We start from the raw sequence: 14,682 nt of genomic DNA on the forward strand, positions 1-14,682 counted from the left end.
AGGCAAAAGCACCACACACACAGCACAAAGACAAAAATGTAAAACTGGAGATCAAGAGGAAAGATCCCACAGCCATCCGCCATAGGACTCCAGAAGAGGAGCTAAGTTAAGTCACCAGCCGCTGGGAGCTACTTCCCCCCACCCTGACAGCACTCTCCTAGAGGATTAACAATCCACTCCCTCGCTCAAACTTTCGCCCATGTCAGTCACGCAGATTTCTCCATCAGCTAGACAGGAGCAGCCACCACCATTCTAACATCTGTTTGCACACCACCGGCTTGCAGAAGGTTAGCAATATCAGAGTAACTTAGGTTCTCTGGGTGTTTTAGACTTCATTTCTGTCTCCTTACCTTCTCTGAAGCATCTTGTTTTCGGGTAGAATCTCTCCCCCGAAGACTTTTAGCACTGATTCCAGACTCAGATGTTTGCATAATCAACTGTGTGGCCAAGAATTGCTGTAGGGAGAAGAAAAAAAGTTTGGCCACAAAGATCCGATCTAGTAGGAAAGGACCAACATACTTCAGGTTTTGTGACTATAACTTATATAGTATCTTCTATTCACTACTTTTTGGCTTACTAAGAGGCTTAATTCTAACTGTTCCTAAATAACTTAGAAGTGAAAAGTAGCTTTTAAATAAAATAAACCAAAGACCTTTCTTTCAGCAATTCAAGTCACTTGGCATACTTAACAAAGATACACTGGTCCTCCAAGGCCAACATCATAAAGGTGTGTGGGGATACAACTCTAAGACTCAAGGGGACTTCTTGTGGTAATAGGGATCACGAACTCTTGGTGCATGTGCCACAGAATTCTATGTAACTAAAAGTAACATTAACCCCTTAAAAACTAACTTTAAAACTTCAGGGATATAGGGCTAGGGATATAGGACTAGGGATATAGCTTAGCTGGAACAGTGCTTATATGCCACACATGAAGCCCTCCCTGGGCTTAATTCCTAACATGAATAAATTGGGTGTGGTGGGGATAGGATGTAGCTCAGTGGTACAGTATCTGTGCAGACCCTGGAAGTACTGGTTTAGATCCCTAGCAACAAGAGCAAAATAGCAGCAGCAACAAAAACCTTCAAAAACTGGATTCATTTGCCCAAGAAAGACAGAATTTCTACCATATTTCTTCCATCAAACCAATAAAACCTATACAACTTCAGTAAGAAAAAAAAATTACTTATCTGTGTTCCTGATGCCTATTACAAACAAAAGTCATCAATATGAATTCTTCCCTTTACTTCATCCCTACTGAAACAAAAATGAGCCTCAATGTACCTGGATCTGTTCCAGGACATCTCTTTGCATCTCTACTGCCATGTGATACACATCATGGTCTGAGCTGTTATACATAACAGCATTCTGAAACATCAGCATGATGTCACGCTGAAACTCGGCTGTGCTGCGGATCAGTCCATTTTCAATGTTTTTCTTAATTGTTGACAAATCCATAGGTCTAAAAAATAAATAAATAAATAAACAGGGCTAATTGGCTGTGGAGGAGGAGGATTCATTTGGATTTCTGAATATAGTATCACTATATAGTCCTGTTCACATATACCTTCAGTATCAGCCACCAAGATTTAAATGCCAACCCATTATCCCAAAGCATGTACTCAATTGCCCCCAAAAGCCAATCTGTATAATAGGCATCAAGAAAAGTAGCAAAAGGTATTAATTCTTTTGGACTATTAATGGTAATTAGCCACTGCAATGGTCAGTTTAACACTAATCCTATTCTTGAACAATCTCGGCATGTGTGAGGCAGAGGCAGGGATTACTCACTCTCTGACTTTGAGGCTAGCTTGGTCTACAGAGTTCCAGGCCAACTAAGGCTATATATAATGAGACCCTGTCTCAAAACAAAACACTTGCCGGGCGGCAGTGACACACGCCTTTAATCCCAGTACCCCGGAGGCAGAGGCAGGCAGATCTTTGTGAGCTGGAGGCCAGCCTGGTCTACAGAGCAAGATCCAGGACAGGCACCAAAACTACACAGAGAAACCCTGTCTTGAAAAACAAAACAAAACAGACAAACAAACAAACAAAAAACCCACTCTTGCTTTAAATGTACTACCTAATGCAAAAATTCACTTATGTCTACACCAACTCTAAGTCAGGCCTGTTGGCTGGACCACGGCTTACCTCTGCACGATGCTATGATAGCCCGGTGCTATGTCATCTGTGACAGGTTGCAGGAACACATTGGCATACCTGTCCAAAAAGAATACATTTGTTATTGACTTATTCTCCTGAAGCAAAAGGAGAGAATTCACTCTATGCAACAGAAGGTATGTAGACCCAACACCAACATACGTAGTCTCATGGCTTACTCAAATATTTCTTTTTTTTAAAGATTTATTTATTTATTATATATACAGTGTTCTGTGTGCATGTACACCCACAGACCAGAAGAGGGCAACAGATCTCATTACAGGTGGTTGTGAGCCATCATGTGGTTGCTGGGAATTGAACTCAGGACCTCTGGAAGAACAAGCAGTGCTCTTAACCTCTGAGCCACCTCTCCAGCCCCTCAAATATTTCTTAAGCCAACAACAAGGAGCTGGCAATGCCTGCTCACCTGTGATTTGCTGCAGCCCTCCACACAAGCATAATGGCTTTCTTCCATATTTTCTGAGCCTGAATTGCTTCTTGATCTTCACTGCACACAGAGCTGAAATAGACACAGGAGTGCTACTAAGCATAAGGAGAAAAACCAAGTCCTATTTCTCTCCAAACTATTTGTTCAAGCCGCGAGGGAAAATTACAAGTAAAATTAAGGCTAGGGATGTGGCTCTATGGTAGAATGCTTGCCTAGCAGTCAAAAGTTCAATGCCCCCAAATACCAAAAACACCCACCCACACCCACACCCACACACTGTGGGGAGTGAGGAGGCATGGCTGTTCATACCTATAATCTGCCTGTAATCCTAGCACTTGGGAGACACAAGCAATAGGATGAGGAGTTCAAGATCACCCTCAGCTATGTAGTATGAACTGAACACCAGCCTGGGGTACATGAGACCATGTCTCAAATGGAAAAAAGAAGGAATCACAGATACTCACAACTGTGAGGAGGCAGGGCTGCTTGGGATAGAGTCTGCCAGCGTGTGTGACTGCAGTGTGGCATTATGGATACTAAAGCCATCATCACTTTCGCTCACAGGGGGTTCATTATCCATCTCAGACAAATAGCCTTCTCCTTGATCCTCTTCCTTAGGCTCTTCTAGGCTAGCTACCTCACTGACTCCGTCTTCTTCCTCCTCCTCACCCGGAGCATCCTTAGATAGAGTATGCATTAGTCAACAAATGCAAGCAGAGCTACCTAGTAAAGCATTATTGAATGAGATCTGTTTTGGGTTAGATCAGCTTTAGAAACGGCCTCACACTTGTTTTCTTTTTTTTGCTGAGCCCTCTATCACTTATACTACCCTCTACTTAACTGACTAAGTAAGATCAAGTAATTTAGAGCCTGGACAAAGAATAAAGCCCAGGACCTTTTTTAAAGGAAGGAAAAATAAAAAAGCTACTTACTTAAGACTAAGCTAAGAGGCGTTCCTTCTTTCCCCTGGCTCTTGAGAGGAACTCTGACCCTGGGTACAAAGTTATCGAGAATCATTTTATTTCATGTCTTTGCTGATGGAGCAAGCTCACCTCACATTACTTTAAATCTGTTCCTACTACTTTAGTGACTCGAAGATAAAACCCAGTAATTCTCTTCCAATAGTCTAAACGGTAACCTGACTCCCCACACGTTCTTCCTGGCACCCCTAGTCACTCTCAGTCATTCCGGATGTACTAAACTTCTTTGTGCACTATCCATAGAGAAACTACGTGATCTTCACAACTCTCCTAGGGAAGCACACGCTGCTGCTACAGTACTCCCATTAGGCCAGACTGTCTACTACAGCTTTTACTCATCCAACTCCCTACCAGTTTTACAAAAAAGATAAAGATGAATTTACTAAAATTCATTTAATAGATAGCAGTGTGGGAAAATCTAATCATATGGCAAGAAGAATAAAGAAAAGTCTGAAATACCTTTATCTGGCTTCCAAAAATAGTCCCTGATTCTTCTTTCAATGGGTCTGCAGAGGAGAGAAAGACTCCCTGAAGAGTTGTGCCTTAGCTTCCCCTTCCTGTGACCACGAGCCTTCCCTGAAGCTCTCCTTTCTTTCCATGCTGTCCTGGCCTACTCCTCTACTTGCCCACAACCCACAAACCCTGAGAAGCCAAAGGAAGAGACTTCAAGTTAGACACAGTTCAAAGTTCCTATCCTTTACTTACCTGACATTTCAAACTTGTGTTGAGTCTCTGCCTCTAAAGGATCTTCAATAGGATTTGAGCCATGTGATGGAGACAACATGCTTTCAGGGGATGCCTGAAGATCAAAAAAGAGTAAGTATCTAATTACTAAGAAATTGTTATAGCTCCCACAATTTTATTCTCCAACGATTGCAAGACCATAGAAGAAATCATCTAGTATTTTAATGATCGCTTGGCAGGATAGGGTGAGTATAATACTAGTTGGCAGCCTGTGGCTTTGGGTATGTGCAACGTGCCAAGACTCAGGAATTCAAGAGCCTAAGTTGCCTAAGTCATACCCTCCTCCTCTCTTCCCAACCCAGTCATATTAACTACCTCTGTCTTCACAGTTGAAAGTGGCATCTCATCGCCTTTCCCACCAGGACCATCTGTTTCACCAATCTCTCCAGCTGCAGAACTTCTAGGCTCTTCATCTAAGTCTTGACTCCTGAGTTCTGGTGGCTCCATACTTGAGACTGGACCGACTCCAGCTACTATCTCCGCCCCTGACATGCCTGGCTCTGGCTCTGCAGGTTCCACCTTAATCTCCACACCTGACTCCCTGATGTCTACCAGTTCATGGATTCCTTTGTTTTCGGGTTCCTCAAAGTCGAGCCTCTCTTGTTTGACTGTCATCTCTGGTGCTGGAAGAGATACTGGCTTGTCCCGCTCCTGCTGGATAGGGTGCTCCCAAGGGCCAGGTAGGGACTGAGGGTCATCGTTTTCTTCACAGAATGACAGTGCTGCTTCTACAGCTGCCACATCCAGCACTTCAGGGTGATCATCAACCTGTCCCCCAAGACACAAACTGTTGAGAACACAGAAAGAGCCCCCGAGTCCCTCAGTGCACCAGGACAGAATCAGATGCTGGGTCTAAAGCAGCTCTCTCCACCCTGACCGAAGTCTGGTGGAAACAGCACTTGTGCTGAGCAAACAAGTGGGCGGCAGGAAGATTAGCAGTACATCAGACTTCCAAGATGGAAATGGGCAAAAGAACGAGTCGTCATTCTTACTAAGAAAATCAAGAAAGGAAGAAGAGGGTAGTCTGTGTAGTTCTACACAGGGAGACTTTTCAGGATTTTGCTAAGTAGTTACCTTGTCTTCAATGATGGCAATAATATCTCCAACTGTTTCAAAGTCCAACTCTTCACCTGTGTAAGACACAGCAATATCCATCTTCTCCGCCAAATCTAAATCTTCCTTCCCATCTATGCTTGGAGCCTTTGATCCACCAGGCGCCTCTGCTACTCCTGACCGGAAACACTCTTCTTTGATAGAATTAATGATCATGGAGATTTCACTGCTATCCATGGAAACAGTCACAGTATGTGGATCCCCCACAGCTTCCAGGGGAACACAGCTCTCAGGCTGACTCACTGATTAACAACAGGAAGAAAAAAAGCAACTCAGAAGCTTATCCACTATTAAATGACCACCCGGAGATCACACCGGAGCTGTAGACACTTACGGTCAGACACACATAAGGTCAAAAACTCACTTCTGCCCATGTTTTCTTCTCCCTCATTTTTTTTTTTACAAAGGAAGGTGAGAATACGGTCTCAAGCCTGCTATGTGTCTACACTTAAGCTTCCCCACCCAACTCATAAAATACACACCCACTTCTATCCTTGTTTTTCTAAGGATAAAGATGACTGGCGTCTATGGAGAACAGCAGAGAAGCATCTATGTGGGAGGTGAGCTCTTGGTCACCCTGCTCTGACTGAAGTTGGGTGCTGTGGCTGCTCAGGGCGCAGGTCAGGGACGAACCTGGAGCTACACTGTCAGGAGTGGAGACAGCCGGAGCAGAGGACGGTGCTGGCAGCGCAGGCATCATGACAATGGTAGCCTGGGACACAGACTCTCCAGGGGGAGGCCCGAGTTTAACTGGAGGCTCACTGGCAACAGCAGTGAAGGAGGGAAGAGGAGTGCTGAACTGTGTAGGGCCAGCTTCTAAAAGCCGGGAAAGAGTGGGAGCACCTGACAGGCAAAGAGGGACACAAAATGAGGAAAGAAAGCACGTGAACAAGAAGCAATAGCCATTCTAGGACTCACAGTTTCAAAGGATGAAAGTAACTCCTGGTTGAATAAACTCATAACCACACCCTACCTTCATTAACTTCACTTTTCTCCAAGCTAGGAATGAACCCAAGTGCCAGACTATACACTGTATACATTAAAAATGAGGAGTCATTTTCTCTGAGGAAAAATGAGCAGTCACCAACAATAAAATAAAATGACTGGTATGACAGGCAAGAGGCTGAGGAAGAAAAGAGAGTTCCAGGGCTACAAAGCAAAAATCCCAGGACAGCCTGAGCTGTCTTGAAAACAAAAAAAGGAAGAAAAAGAAAATGGAGAAGAAACCTTGCCACTTCTGCTGAAGTTCGGCACACTGTATACCACCCAAACTCAACTTTAATCAAATGTCACTTGTTTTCTTTTAGGGGTGTTTATTTTGGGTCTTTGAGACAGAGTTTCTCTGTGTAGCTTTGGCTGTCCTGGAACTCACTCTGTAGACCAGGCTGGCCTCGAACTCACAGAGATCCACCTGCCTCTGCCTCCCAAGTGCTGGGATTAAAGGTATATGCCACCATACTCTGCCCAATCTCTAATGTTTATATGGTACTAGTATTCTTGCTTCATATTTTCTGTTATTTAATCCTTAACACATCCCTGAAGTATATATGTCACCATTATAAAACAGGAAACCAAGTCTCAATAGTTAAGCTGCCTGTCTAATGTCACAAAACCAACAGTATGGTGGATCTGAGATTCAAACCAGGTCTCTAGTTCCCAATCCCTTTCCCCTACTTTATAATCTCCAAGGTCTCTAACTTTTCACAATGTTGCAAAAACTAATATTTGCCACCATTAATAAAATAGAAAACTAAGTTTCAATAGTTGTCTATTCAAGGTCACAAAATCAATAGTATGAGCGACGGGAGATTCAAGCCCAGATCTCTGGTTCTATATCTCTTTCCTCTATTTCACCTCAGGGATCTCAGGAATCTTGACATTTTGCAAGGCACAGAGAAATAGCTTCATTATTAACTTTACTGTTCCTTTTTATTATCACCTATACTGAAGTCAATTAGAGCTATCAATATTTTATTTTGGAACAGATCAATATCTCAAACACTATGTTGTTTAATACAAAAACTAGCTCCAAAGCAAAGTCTAAAAACTGTAATTGGGCCTTAACTATATGGTAACTATTCTCTCTATGATGGCCATGAAAAGCATGCGCAGTAGCTTACCTGAGGCAGCAGGGGAGGCTGCAACAGTACTGGTTGTTGGCTGCATCTCCCCACCATGTATCATGGGAAGAACCCCGCCTACCTCCAGGAGCACACCTGTGCTGTTCAGATGGCCAGAAGCCACAGACATCTCACTCTCATTGACCTACCAGGGAAGAACAGAGGTGAAGGCTATACTCAAGCTCTTCCACTACCACTTCCCAAAAACAAAAACAAAAATGCGCTCCAGTGCTCAAACAAACTTCTTCAAACCAAAACTCAGTGTCCACAAAAACCATTCAAGATAGAAGGGAAACTCTAAACTATAATGTTCAGAACTTAAGTGACAAGAGTTCTCTGGGGGAAGAAAACCACCAATCATTATCATTCAGATACCTTAGGATCCAAGGACCAACTAAGCGCATTTTTTAGGAGTTAACCTTTAACTAGGACATTGCTGGGTTTTTTTTTTGTTTGTTTGTTTTGCTTGTGTTTTTGTTTTTCCCCAGGTCATATTTTAGGGCCCAGGCATTCCCTTCCAAGTACTAAATCACCACAGCTCTCAAACACCCACAGAAGTCTCCATACCAGTCTGGGGCTAGTAGGCAGGAGGCTGCCCTTCTTCAAGAGCTCTGACAGCAGAGGGGAGGGGGGTGGAGTTGCTTTCTGTCCAAGCATCTTTTTCTGGGGTGAATCATCTGTTACTGGGGTCATGGGGGCTTCTAAGGGTGCAGAGCCTGGAGGAAGGGTGTCAGGAATCCCAGGAAACGAGGTGACTGGGGTACTCGGCAAAGTCCCAGGGGTTACCTAAGAGACAACAGAGAACCTTTATCTGACTTCTCAAACTACGGAAGGTTCCCTACTAATCTGGATGGGTTAGTGTGTCTATTATTTTATTAGTTCTGAATGGAAACACCCAGAAACCGTCTATACTTCTTTCTCTTCCACTCACTGTACCCACAACCCAATCATTCCATCCAACCTCCTTATTTTCAAACTCCTCAAAACACTATTACTACTTTATTTATAAAGAAATGGTCTCTTTCTTAAGCAGAAATTTCATAAGACTAAATACATTTACAAATAATTCACATAGTCCTTTACCTATCTCTCAAAAAGTAAAATCCTCCATGCTTTTAGGTACACCTTTACAATCTTTAGCATTCAGATCAAGAGAAGTTGCTTCTAGGCAACAAGTGGTTTCCCATTATCAGCTCTCTGCTGGCTTATTGTTCCTTTGCAAATCAACATCAATAAATGCCAATAGACTTACCCCAGAGGTAGCCTCTTCCATAGTGGTTGGAGTCAAGTCTCCAAGTGGATAATCACCTCCTGGGGAGGCAGAATCTATAGGTGAGCGGACCATCACAGTGGGCAGCCTTCGAGGAGGTGTTTTGACTGCTTGCCGAGCTAGAACATAAGCAAACAGAGACCAAATCTTCAGGACTAAATAAGTGAAACCAGCCACTAGTATATCCTAAAGAAACATTATGAGTCTAGATTAGAAGTTTTATTACTTTCTTTAGCTTAATTTTTCAAACTAAGGGCAATTCTCACATTAAACAAAATAACTACTTAACTATTTCAAAGGTCCTTGTTGTAGTAAATGGTTTACATACTTCTCAATGTCTTCTCCAGCAACTTAAGAGTCTGCTTTTAAAAAGAGGAAAAGACCTCACTGGTTCACACCGTGTAGTCTATCTTACAGTTACAAACACTGAATTTTCTCCCCACCACCCCATCTCATCTCCCAAGGCTCACTGGGATGAATTTTTGATCCCACCTTCCTGGATCCACTTCCCAAATTCTGGAATTATAGGCATTCACCACTATATCTGGCTTTCCTTCCCCACGCCCCCTCTTTTGGAGACAGGGTCTCACAATGTAGCACTAGCTAGCCTGGAACCCACTCTGTAAGGTGGACTGGCTTGCAGAGATCTGCCTGCCCCAGCCTCCCAAATGCTGGATTAAAGACATACACCACCACACCCAGCTCCATATTTGGCTTTTTTTTATTGGCCTCTGAGTTCTAAAACCTTAATTAAGGCCAATGAGATGGTTCAGTGGGTAAAAGCTCATGCTACCAAGACTGAGTTCAATTTCTGGGACCCACATAGTGGGAGAAGAGAATGGACTTCCACAACTTGTCCTCTGATTTGTACATACATGGCACTCACCTGTGCCCCCCCACCAACAAACCAATAAAAATAAAAAAATAAAAAATAACAACATAAAACCCATACTATGTTCAGCATATCAAGCTTATGAGTCCTACAAGTAAACTGGAGATCTAGACTATAAAGAGACCTCATTTTCTAAGTCTTCCTTCTCGGAGACTAATGGATGATTTATTCTGGTAAAAAAAAAGATAACAGGAACTATTCTTTTCTTTTTAGTTGTTTGTTGGTGCTACAGACTAAGCCTCATCCACGCAAGGTCAGTGTTTTAGGACTGGCTCCATCCTTCACTCAGATGCCTTGTTTTATGAGGCTTCTGTGCACACGCTAACAGTAAATCTCTACATTTCTCCTCTTTACTGCCAGTTTGCTCCACAAATTCAAAAATACTGGAACTTTAGAGAGTGAGGGAAAGTTGTTTTTTTTTTAATTATTTATTTCTTTATTTTATGTGCATGTGGTGTGAAGGTGTCAGAGCCTCTGGAAGTAGATTTACAGACAGTTGTGAGTTGCCACATGGGTGCTGGGAATTGAACCCAGGTCACCTGGAAGAACAGTCAGTGCTCTTAACCGCTGAGCCATCTCTCCAGCCCCGAGTGAGGGAAAGTTTTAACTGCCCTACAATTCGGGCAGATCAGTCAGGAGCCTAAAACATTTTGCTTATTTGGAGTCTACAACTGGGCAATCATGGGACAAGACAAAACCAGTTATTGGAAACATGAAGGATGAAAGAACTTAACAGGTGTAGGTTTCTGGTAATTTCCAAAGCCAACCAGTACAGTAGAATTCCTTTTGATAAAAGCCTGTTTACTTAATGTCACCTGGAGGTCTAACTTTAGGGGGCATGTATAAGGCCCTCAGGTCAATCCCTAGCAGAGAAAACAAAAAAAGGATGTTTTGGGAGGAAAAAAGAGACATGATAAATTTTGCAAGCACATTGAAACTGGCAGACGATATATTATAAAACAGTGAACAGCTACGTTTCCACAGTGGAGCGGTCACCACACTCATCTCACAGGCCAGCCAGCCAACTGTCACCAGTGTACAGCACTGCATGACCCAGGACAGCAGAGGCACCAGGCGGGGCTTACCCTGGTAGGCAGCATCTGTAGCCTTCCTTTTCACTTCAGCCTCTTCCTCCTCCAATTTCTTTTTCCTAAAGAAGGAACTGAGTTATGTTAGCAGGCTCTAGCTCTTCCCCATGGTTCACACTGCCTTCACAAAAACGCTTTTGGCCAACTGGCACAGAGCACAGATGGAACCTACATTGCAATGTCATTGCAAAGCTCATCCAGCCTGCTGTCCATGTGTCCGGCTTGAATTAGTTCTGCATCTCTTTTTAGCCGCCTATAAAAAAGAAAGAGACAGACTGCAGTTCTCTTTATGATTTTTTTTTTTTTCAGTTTGTAAGCTTCTTTTTTTTCTTTTCTTTCTTTCCTTTTTTTTTTTTTTTTTTTGAGACAGGGTCTCCTTCTGTAGCCCAGGCTGGCCTCAAACTTATAGAAATTTTCCTGCCTTGGTCTCCTGAGGTAAGCATTGGGATTACAAGCATAAGCTACCATACTGTTTTTTTTTTTCCAAAGATTTATTTATTCATTATGTATACATACAGTGATCTGCCTGCATGTATGTCTGCAGGCCAGAAGAGGGCATCAGATCTAACTACAGATGGTTGTGAGCCACCATGTGGTTGCTGGGAATTGAACTCAGGACCTCTGGAAGAACAGCCAGTGCTCTTAACCTCTGAGCCATCTCTCCAGCCCCCATATTGCTTTTTTAAAAACTAACTAGAGAGAGAGAGAGAGAGAGAGAGAGAGAGAGAGAGAGAGAGAGAGTGTGTGTGTGTGTGTGTGTGTGTACGTACACAAGTACTGGTGGACACATTCTACAGCACATGAGGTCAAGGGGAAAATGTGGAGGACTGGCTCTCTCCTTCCACCTTGACTCAAGCAGGGTCCCTTTCATTTCTGCCCCTGGTTTGCCTAATCACCATCTACTATAAACTACCACATCAGAGCTTTTTACATGAGTTCAGGGGCTCAAACCCAGGCTGTCAGGATTGTACAGTAGGCGCTTTTATCTACTGAACAATCTCCATGCCTCTTGTCTTGTTTTTAAGCAAAAACCTTTCTAAGTGGTCCAGGCTGGCCTGAACTTGTGGTCTCAAGTGAGCTTTCCATTTCAACCTCCTGAATTCAACACAACACCAAGCCTTAATTATGTTTCTTCCCCCCCCACCCCCCCACAAAGTTTCTCTGTGTAGCTCTGGCTGTCCGGAAACTCACTTTGTAGACTAGGCTGGGCTCGAACTAACAGAGATCGCCTCCTCTGCCTCCCAAGGACTGGGATTAGAGGCATGCGCCACTGCTGCCTGGCTTAATTAAATTTCCTAAGCTGCTATTTTGAAAACTTTTATTGGAGCTGGAGAGATGGCTCAGAGGTTAAGATCACTAGCTGCTCTTCCAGAGGACCTGGGTTCAATTCCCAGCACTCACATGACAGTTCACAACTGTCTGTAATTCCAGTTCAAGGGGATCTGGCATGCTCACGCAGACATACATGCAGGTAAAACCACAATGCAGATTAAAAAAAAAAAAACTTAAAGAAGTCAGTTCTTGATTTCTTTCCGAACTACCCCCTCCCCAAGTCATGATAACTACCTGTATCTCTCCTGTGTTTCCTTTATCACCTTCTTTAGTTCCTCAACTCTCTCAGCAGTCAATTTCCGAACAATAACATCTTCAACAGTTTCTACCACTTCTCCTTTCTCACCCCGTTTCCGTCTGTGGAAAACCAAGCAACAATAAATCCCAGTTCCAGTAAGAGGACATTTGTATTCTTTGAGCCTTTTTTTTCTACCATTGAACCATAAGTACTATCCGCTATACTTTTCTCACCCAATTAAGATGTATTTCCATAGTGAACACTTTCCAACTAAACAGAGGTGTACCTGGGTTCATACTCACTTTGGAGTTTCAGTAGTCTCTAAGAGCTCTGAATACTGAGAAGCACAATGCTAGAGGAAAAAAAATGAAAATGTGATAAGCAAGCTTGGAAAGAAACAAGATTTCCAATTTTCAACAATTGGAATAAGACTAGTGAAGAAAGCTATTCAAGATTGTGTGGTTTAGCTGGTCATGGTAGGAGGCAGAAGCAAGGGATCTGAGTTCAAGGCTAGCCTGGTGTACATAGTGAGTTCTAGGACTGCCAAGGATACATAGTAAGATACATACACTACTACTACCACCACTAAATAAAAATCAGAGAAAAGTTTGTAATACTTTTTTGCATACATAAATAACCAGATTAGCAAACAGTGGGAAAAAGAAAAATGGTGTTTTCTTTTGTTTTCAATTTTTTTTTTTTTTTGGTTTTTTCGAGACAGGGTTTCTCTGTGTAGCTTTGCACCTTTCCTGGAGCTCACTTGGTAGCCCAGGCTGGCCTCGAACTCACAGAGATCCGCCTGCCTCTGCCTCCCAAGTGCTGGGATTAAAGGCGTGCGCCACCACGCCCGGCCTTGTTTTCAATTTTTAAAATATTTTCAAATATTGGCCGGGCGATGGTGGCGCACGCCTTTAATCCCAGCACTCGGGAGGCAGAGCCAGGCGGATCGCTGTGAGTTCGAGGCCAGCCTGGGCTACCAAGTGAGCTTCAGGAAAGGCGCAAAGCTACACAGAGAAACCCTGTCTCGAAAAACCAAAAAAAAAAAAAAAAAAAAAAAAAAATTTTTTCAAATATTTTAAATTTTTTGTTTTGAGACAGGGTTTCTTTGTATACTTTGGCTATCCTGGAACTCACTCTGTAGGAACAGGTGGAACACAAACTCACAGAGATCCTCCCATCACCCAAGTGCTGGGGTTAAAGGCGTGCACCACCACCAGCCAGCTAAGTTTCTTATTTTTATTAAATTTAAAATTTTATTTTTATTAAATTTAAAATATCTAAATATTTAATTTTAAAAATATTTTTACTTAAAAATTTATTTTTTACTTATATCTCCATATATGAGCCCTCAGAGGCCAAAGAAGGTACTGAATGCCCAGAGCCTGGAGTTACAAGTATTTGCAAGACACCGGATACAGGTGCTGGGAACCAAACCCAAGCCCTCTGCAAGAGTGTTAGGTTCTCTTAACCACTGAACCGTCTTTCCATTCCCTTTACTTTTTTTTTTAATGTGTGGTGTGTCTCTGTTCATATGCTCATACACATGTGTGGGTACATATAAATGTGTGAGCACATGCATGTGGATACCCAAGATTAACTCTGGGAGTCTTACTCAATCAGTCTTTACCTTATTCTTTGCAGTAGGGTCTCTCAAAGAAACTAGATCTTGTTTCAACTGTCTCGAAAGCCAGCTTGCCCCAAGGAATTCTTACTGCCTTTGCCCTCCAAATACTGTAATAACTGGTGGGCTGCCACACCTTCTTGGCATGTAAGGAGATTTAAGTATCAAACTTCAGCCTCTGCTTCTACAGTCAATACTTGAACCACCTCCCCAGCCATGATTTTTTGGTTTTCCTGAGACAGGGTTTTGCTATGTAGCCCTGGCTGGCTTGAAACTCAGCAATTAAACCAGGCTGGTCTCACACATGTTGATATACTCTTGCCTATCTCCCAACTGCTAAAATTACAGGCATGTACCACGACACCCAGCCTCTAACACTGTTAGTTATTGCCTGCTTCATGAAAGGCAGAGCACAGTAAATAACAAATTTCATCTTCCAACGAGTGTAAACGAGCATCTGATTGGTAACTTACTTTTTGAGAAAACCAGTCTGGAGGCCGGCCAGGTTCTGCAAAAGGCTTGATTGCTCTGCTAACCGATACCCTACAGAATAAGAAAAACCTTATTATATACCAAACAGGAAAAATACGGGTGGCAGAGGTACGCTGAATTCAAAGTTTAGGGTTTATAGATCACATTAGAATAAAGAATTGCCACAGAACTATTTTAGAATACC

General features: G+C 42.8%; 1 protein-coding gene across 24 annotated transcripts in view; it reads right to left on the reverse strand.

The window, feature by feature from the left end:
- Brd8 (bromodomain containing 8) overlaps positions 1-14,682 on the reverse strand; it is a 47,170-nt gene that overhangs the window by 25,719 nt on the left and 6,769 nt on the right. For 7 of the 24 annotated variants that reach the window (XR_006065620.2, XR_013046025.1, XM_042264024.2 and 4 more), the window contains exons 3-20: positions 14,480-14,549; positions 12,688-12,737; positions 12,382-12,504; positions 10,988-11,068; positions 10,813-10,889; positions 8,818-8,954; positions 8,133-8,351; positions 7,566-7,710; positions 6,079-6,288; positions 5,407-5,687; positions 4,648-5,100; positions 4,294-4,387; positions 4,048-4,094; positions 3,073-3,287; positions 2,588-2,680; positions 2,152-2,220; positions 1,285-1,462; positions 351-455 (exon numbers count right to left, since the gene is read on the reverse strand). Coding sequence is in view for 21 of the 24 variants with exons in the window: in XM_042264024.2 (XP_042119958.1) it covers positions 351-455; positions 1,285-1,462; positions 2,152-2,220; positions 2,588-2,680; positions 3,073-3,287; positions 4,048-4,094; positions 4,294-4,387; positions 4,648-5,100; positions 5,407-5,687; positions 6,079-6,288; positions 7,566-7,710; positions 8,133-8,351; positions 8,818-8,954; positions 10,813-10,889; positions 10,988-11,068; positions 12,382-12,504; positions 12,688-12,737; positions 14,480-14,549 (2,647 nt within the window). In the remaining 3 variants the exon portion in view is untranslated. Of the gene's footprint in view, positions 1-350; positions 456-1,284; positions 1,463-2,151; positions 2,221-2,587; positions 2,681-3,072; positions 3,288-3,540; positions 3,600-4,047; positions 4,095-4,293; positions 4,388-4,647; positions 5,101-5,406; positions 5,688-6,078; positions 6,289-7,565; positions 7,711-8,132; positions 8,352-8,817; positions 8,955-10,812; positions 10,890-10,987; positions 11,069-12,381; positions 12,505-12,687; positions 12,738-14,479; positions 14,550-14,682 lie in introns of those variants that run through there. The other 17 variants (XR_013046026.1, XM_015996615.3, XM_076554949.1 and 14 more) reach the window with 7 other exon arrangements.

This window comes from Peromyscus maniculatus, chromosome 19 (assembly GCF_049852395.1).
Source record: "Peromyscus maniculatus bairdii isolate BWxNUB_F1_BW_parent chromosome 19, HU_Pman_BW_mat_3.1, whole genome shotgun sequence".
Lineage (NCBI taxonomy): Eukaryota > Metazoa > Chordata > Mammalia > Rodentia > Cricetidae > Peromyscus > Peromyscus maniculatus.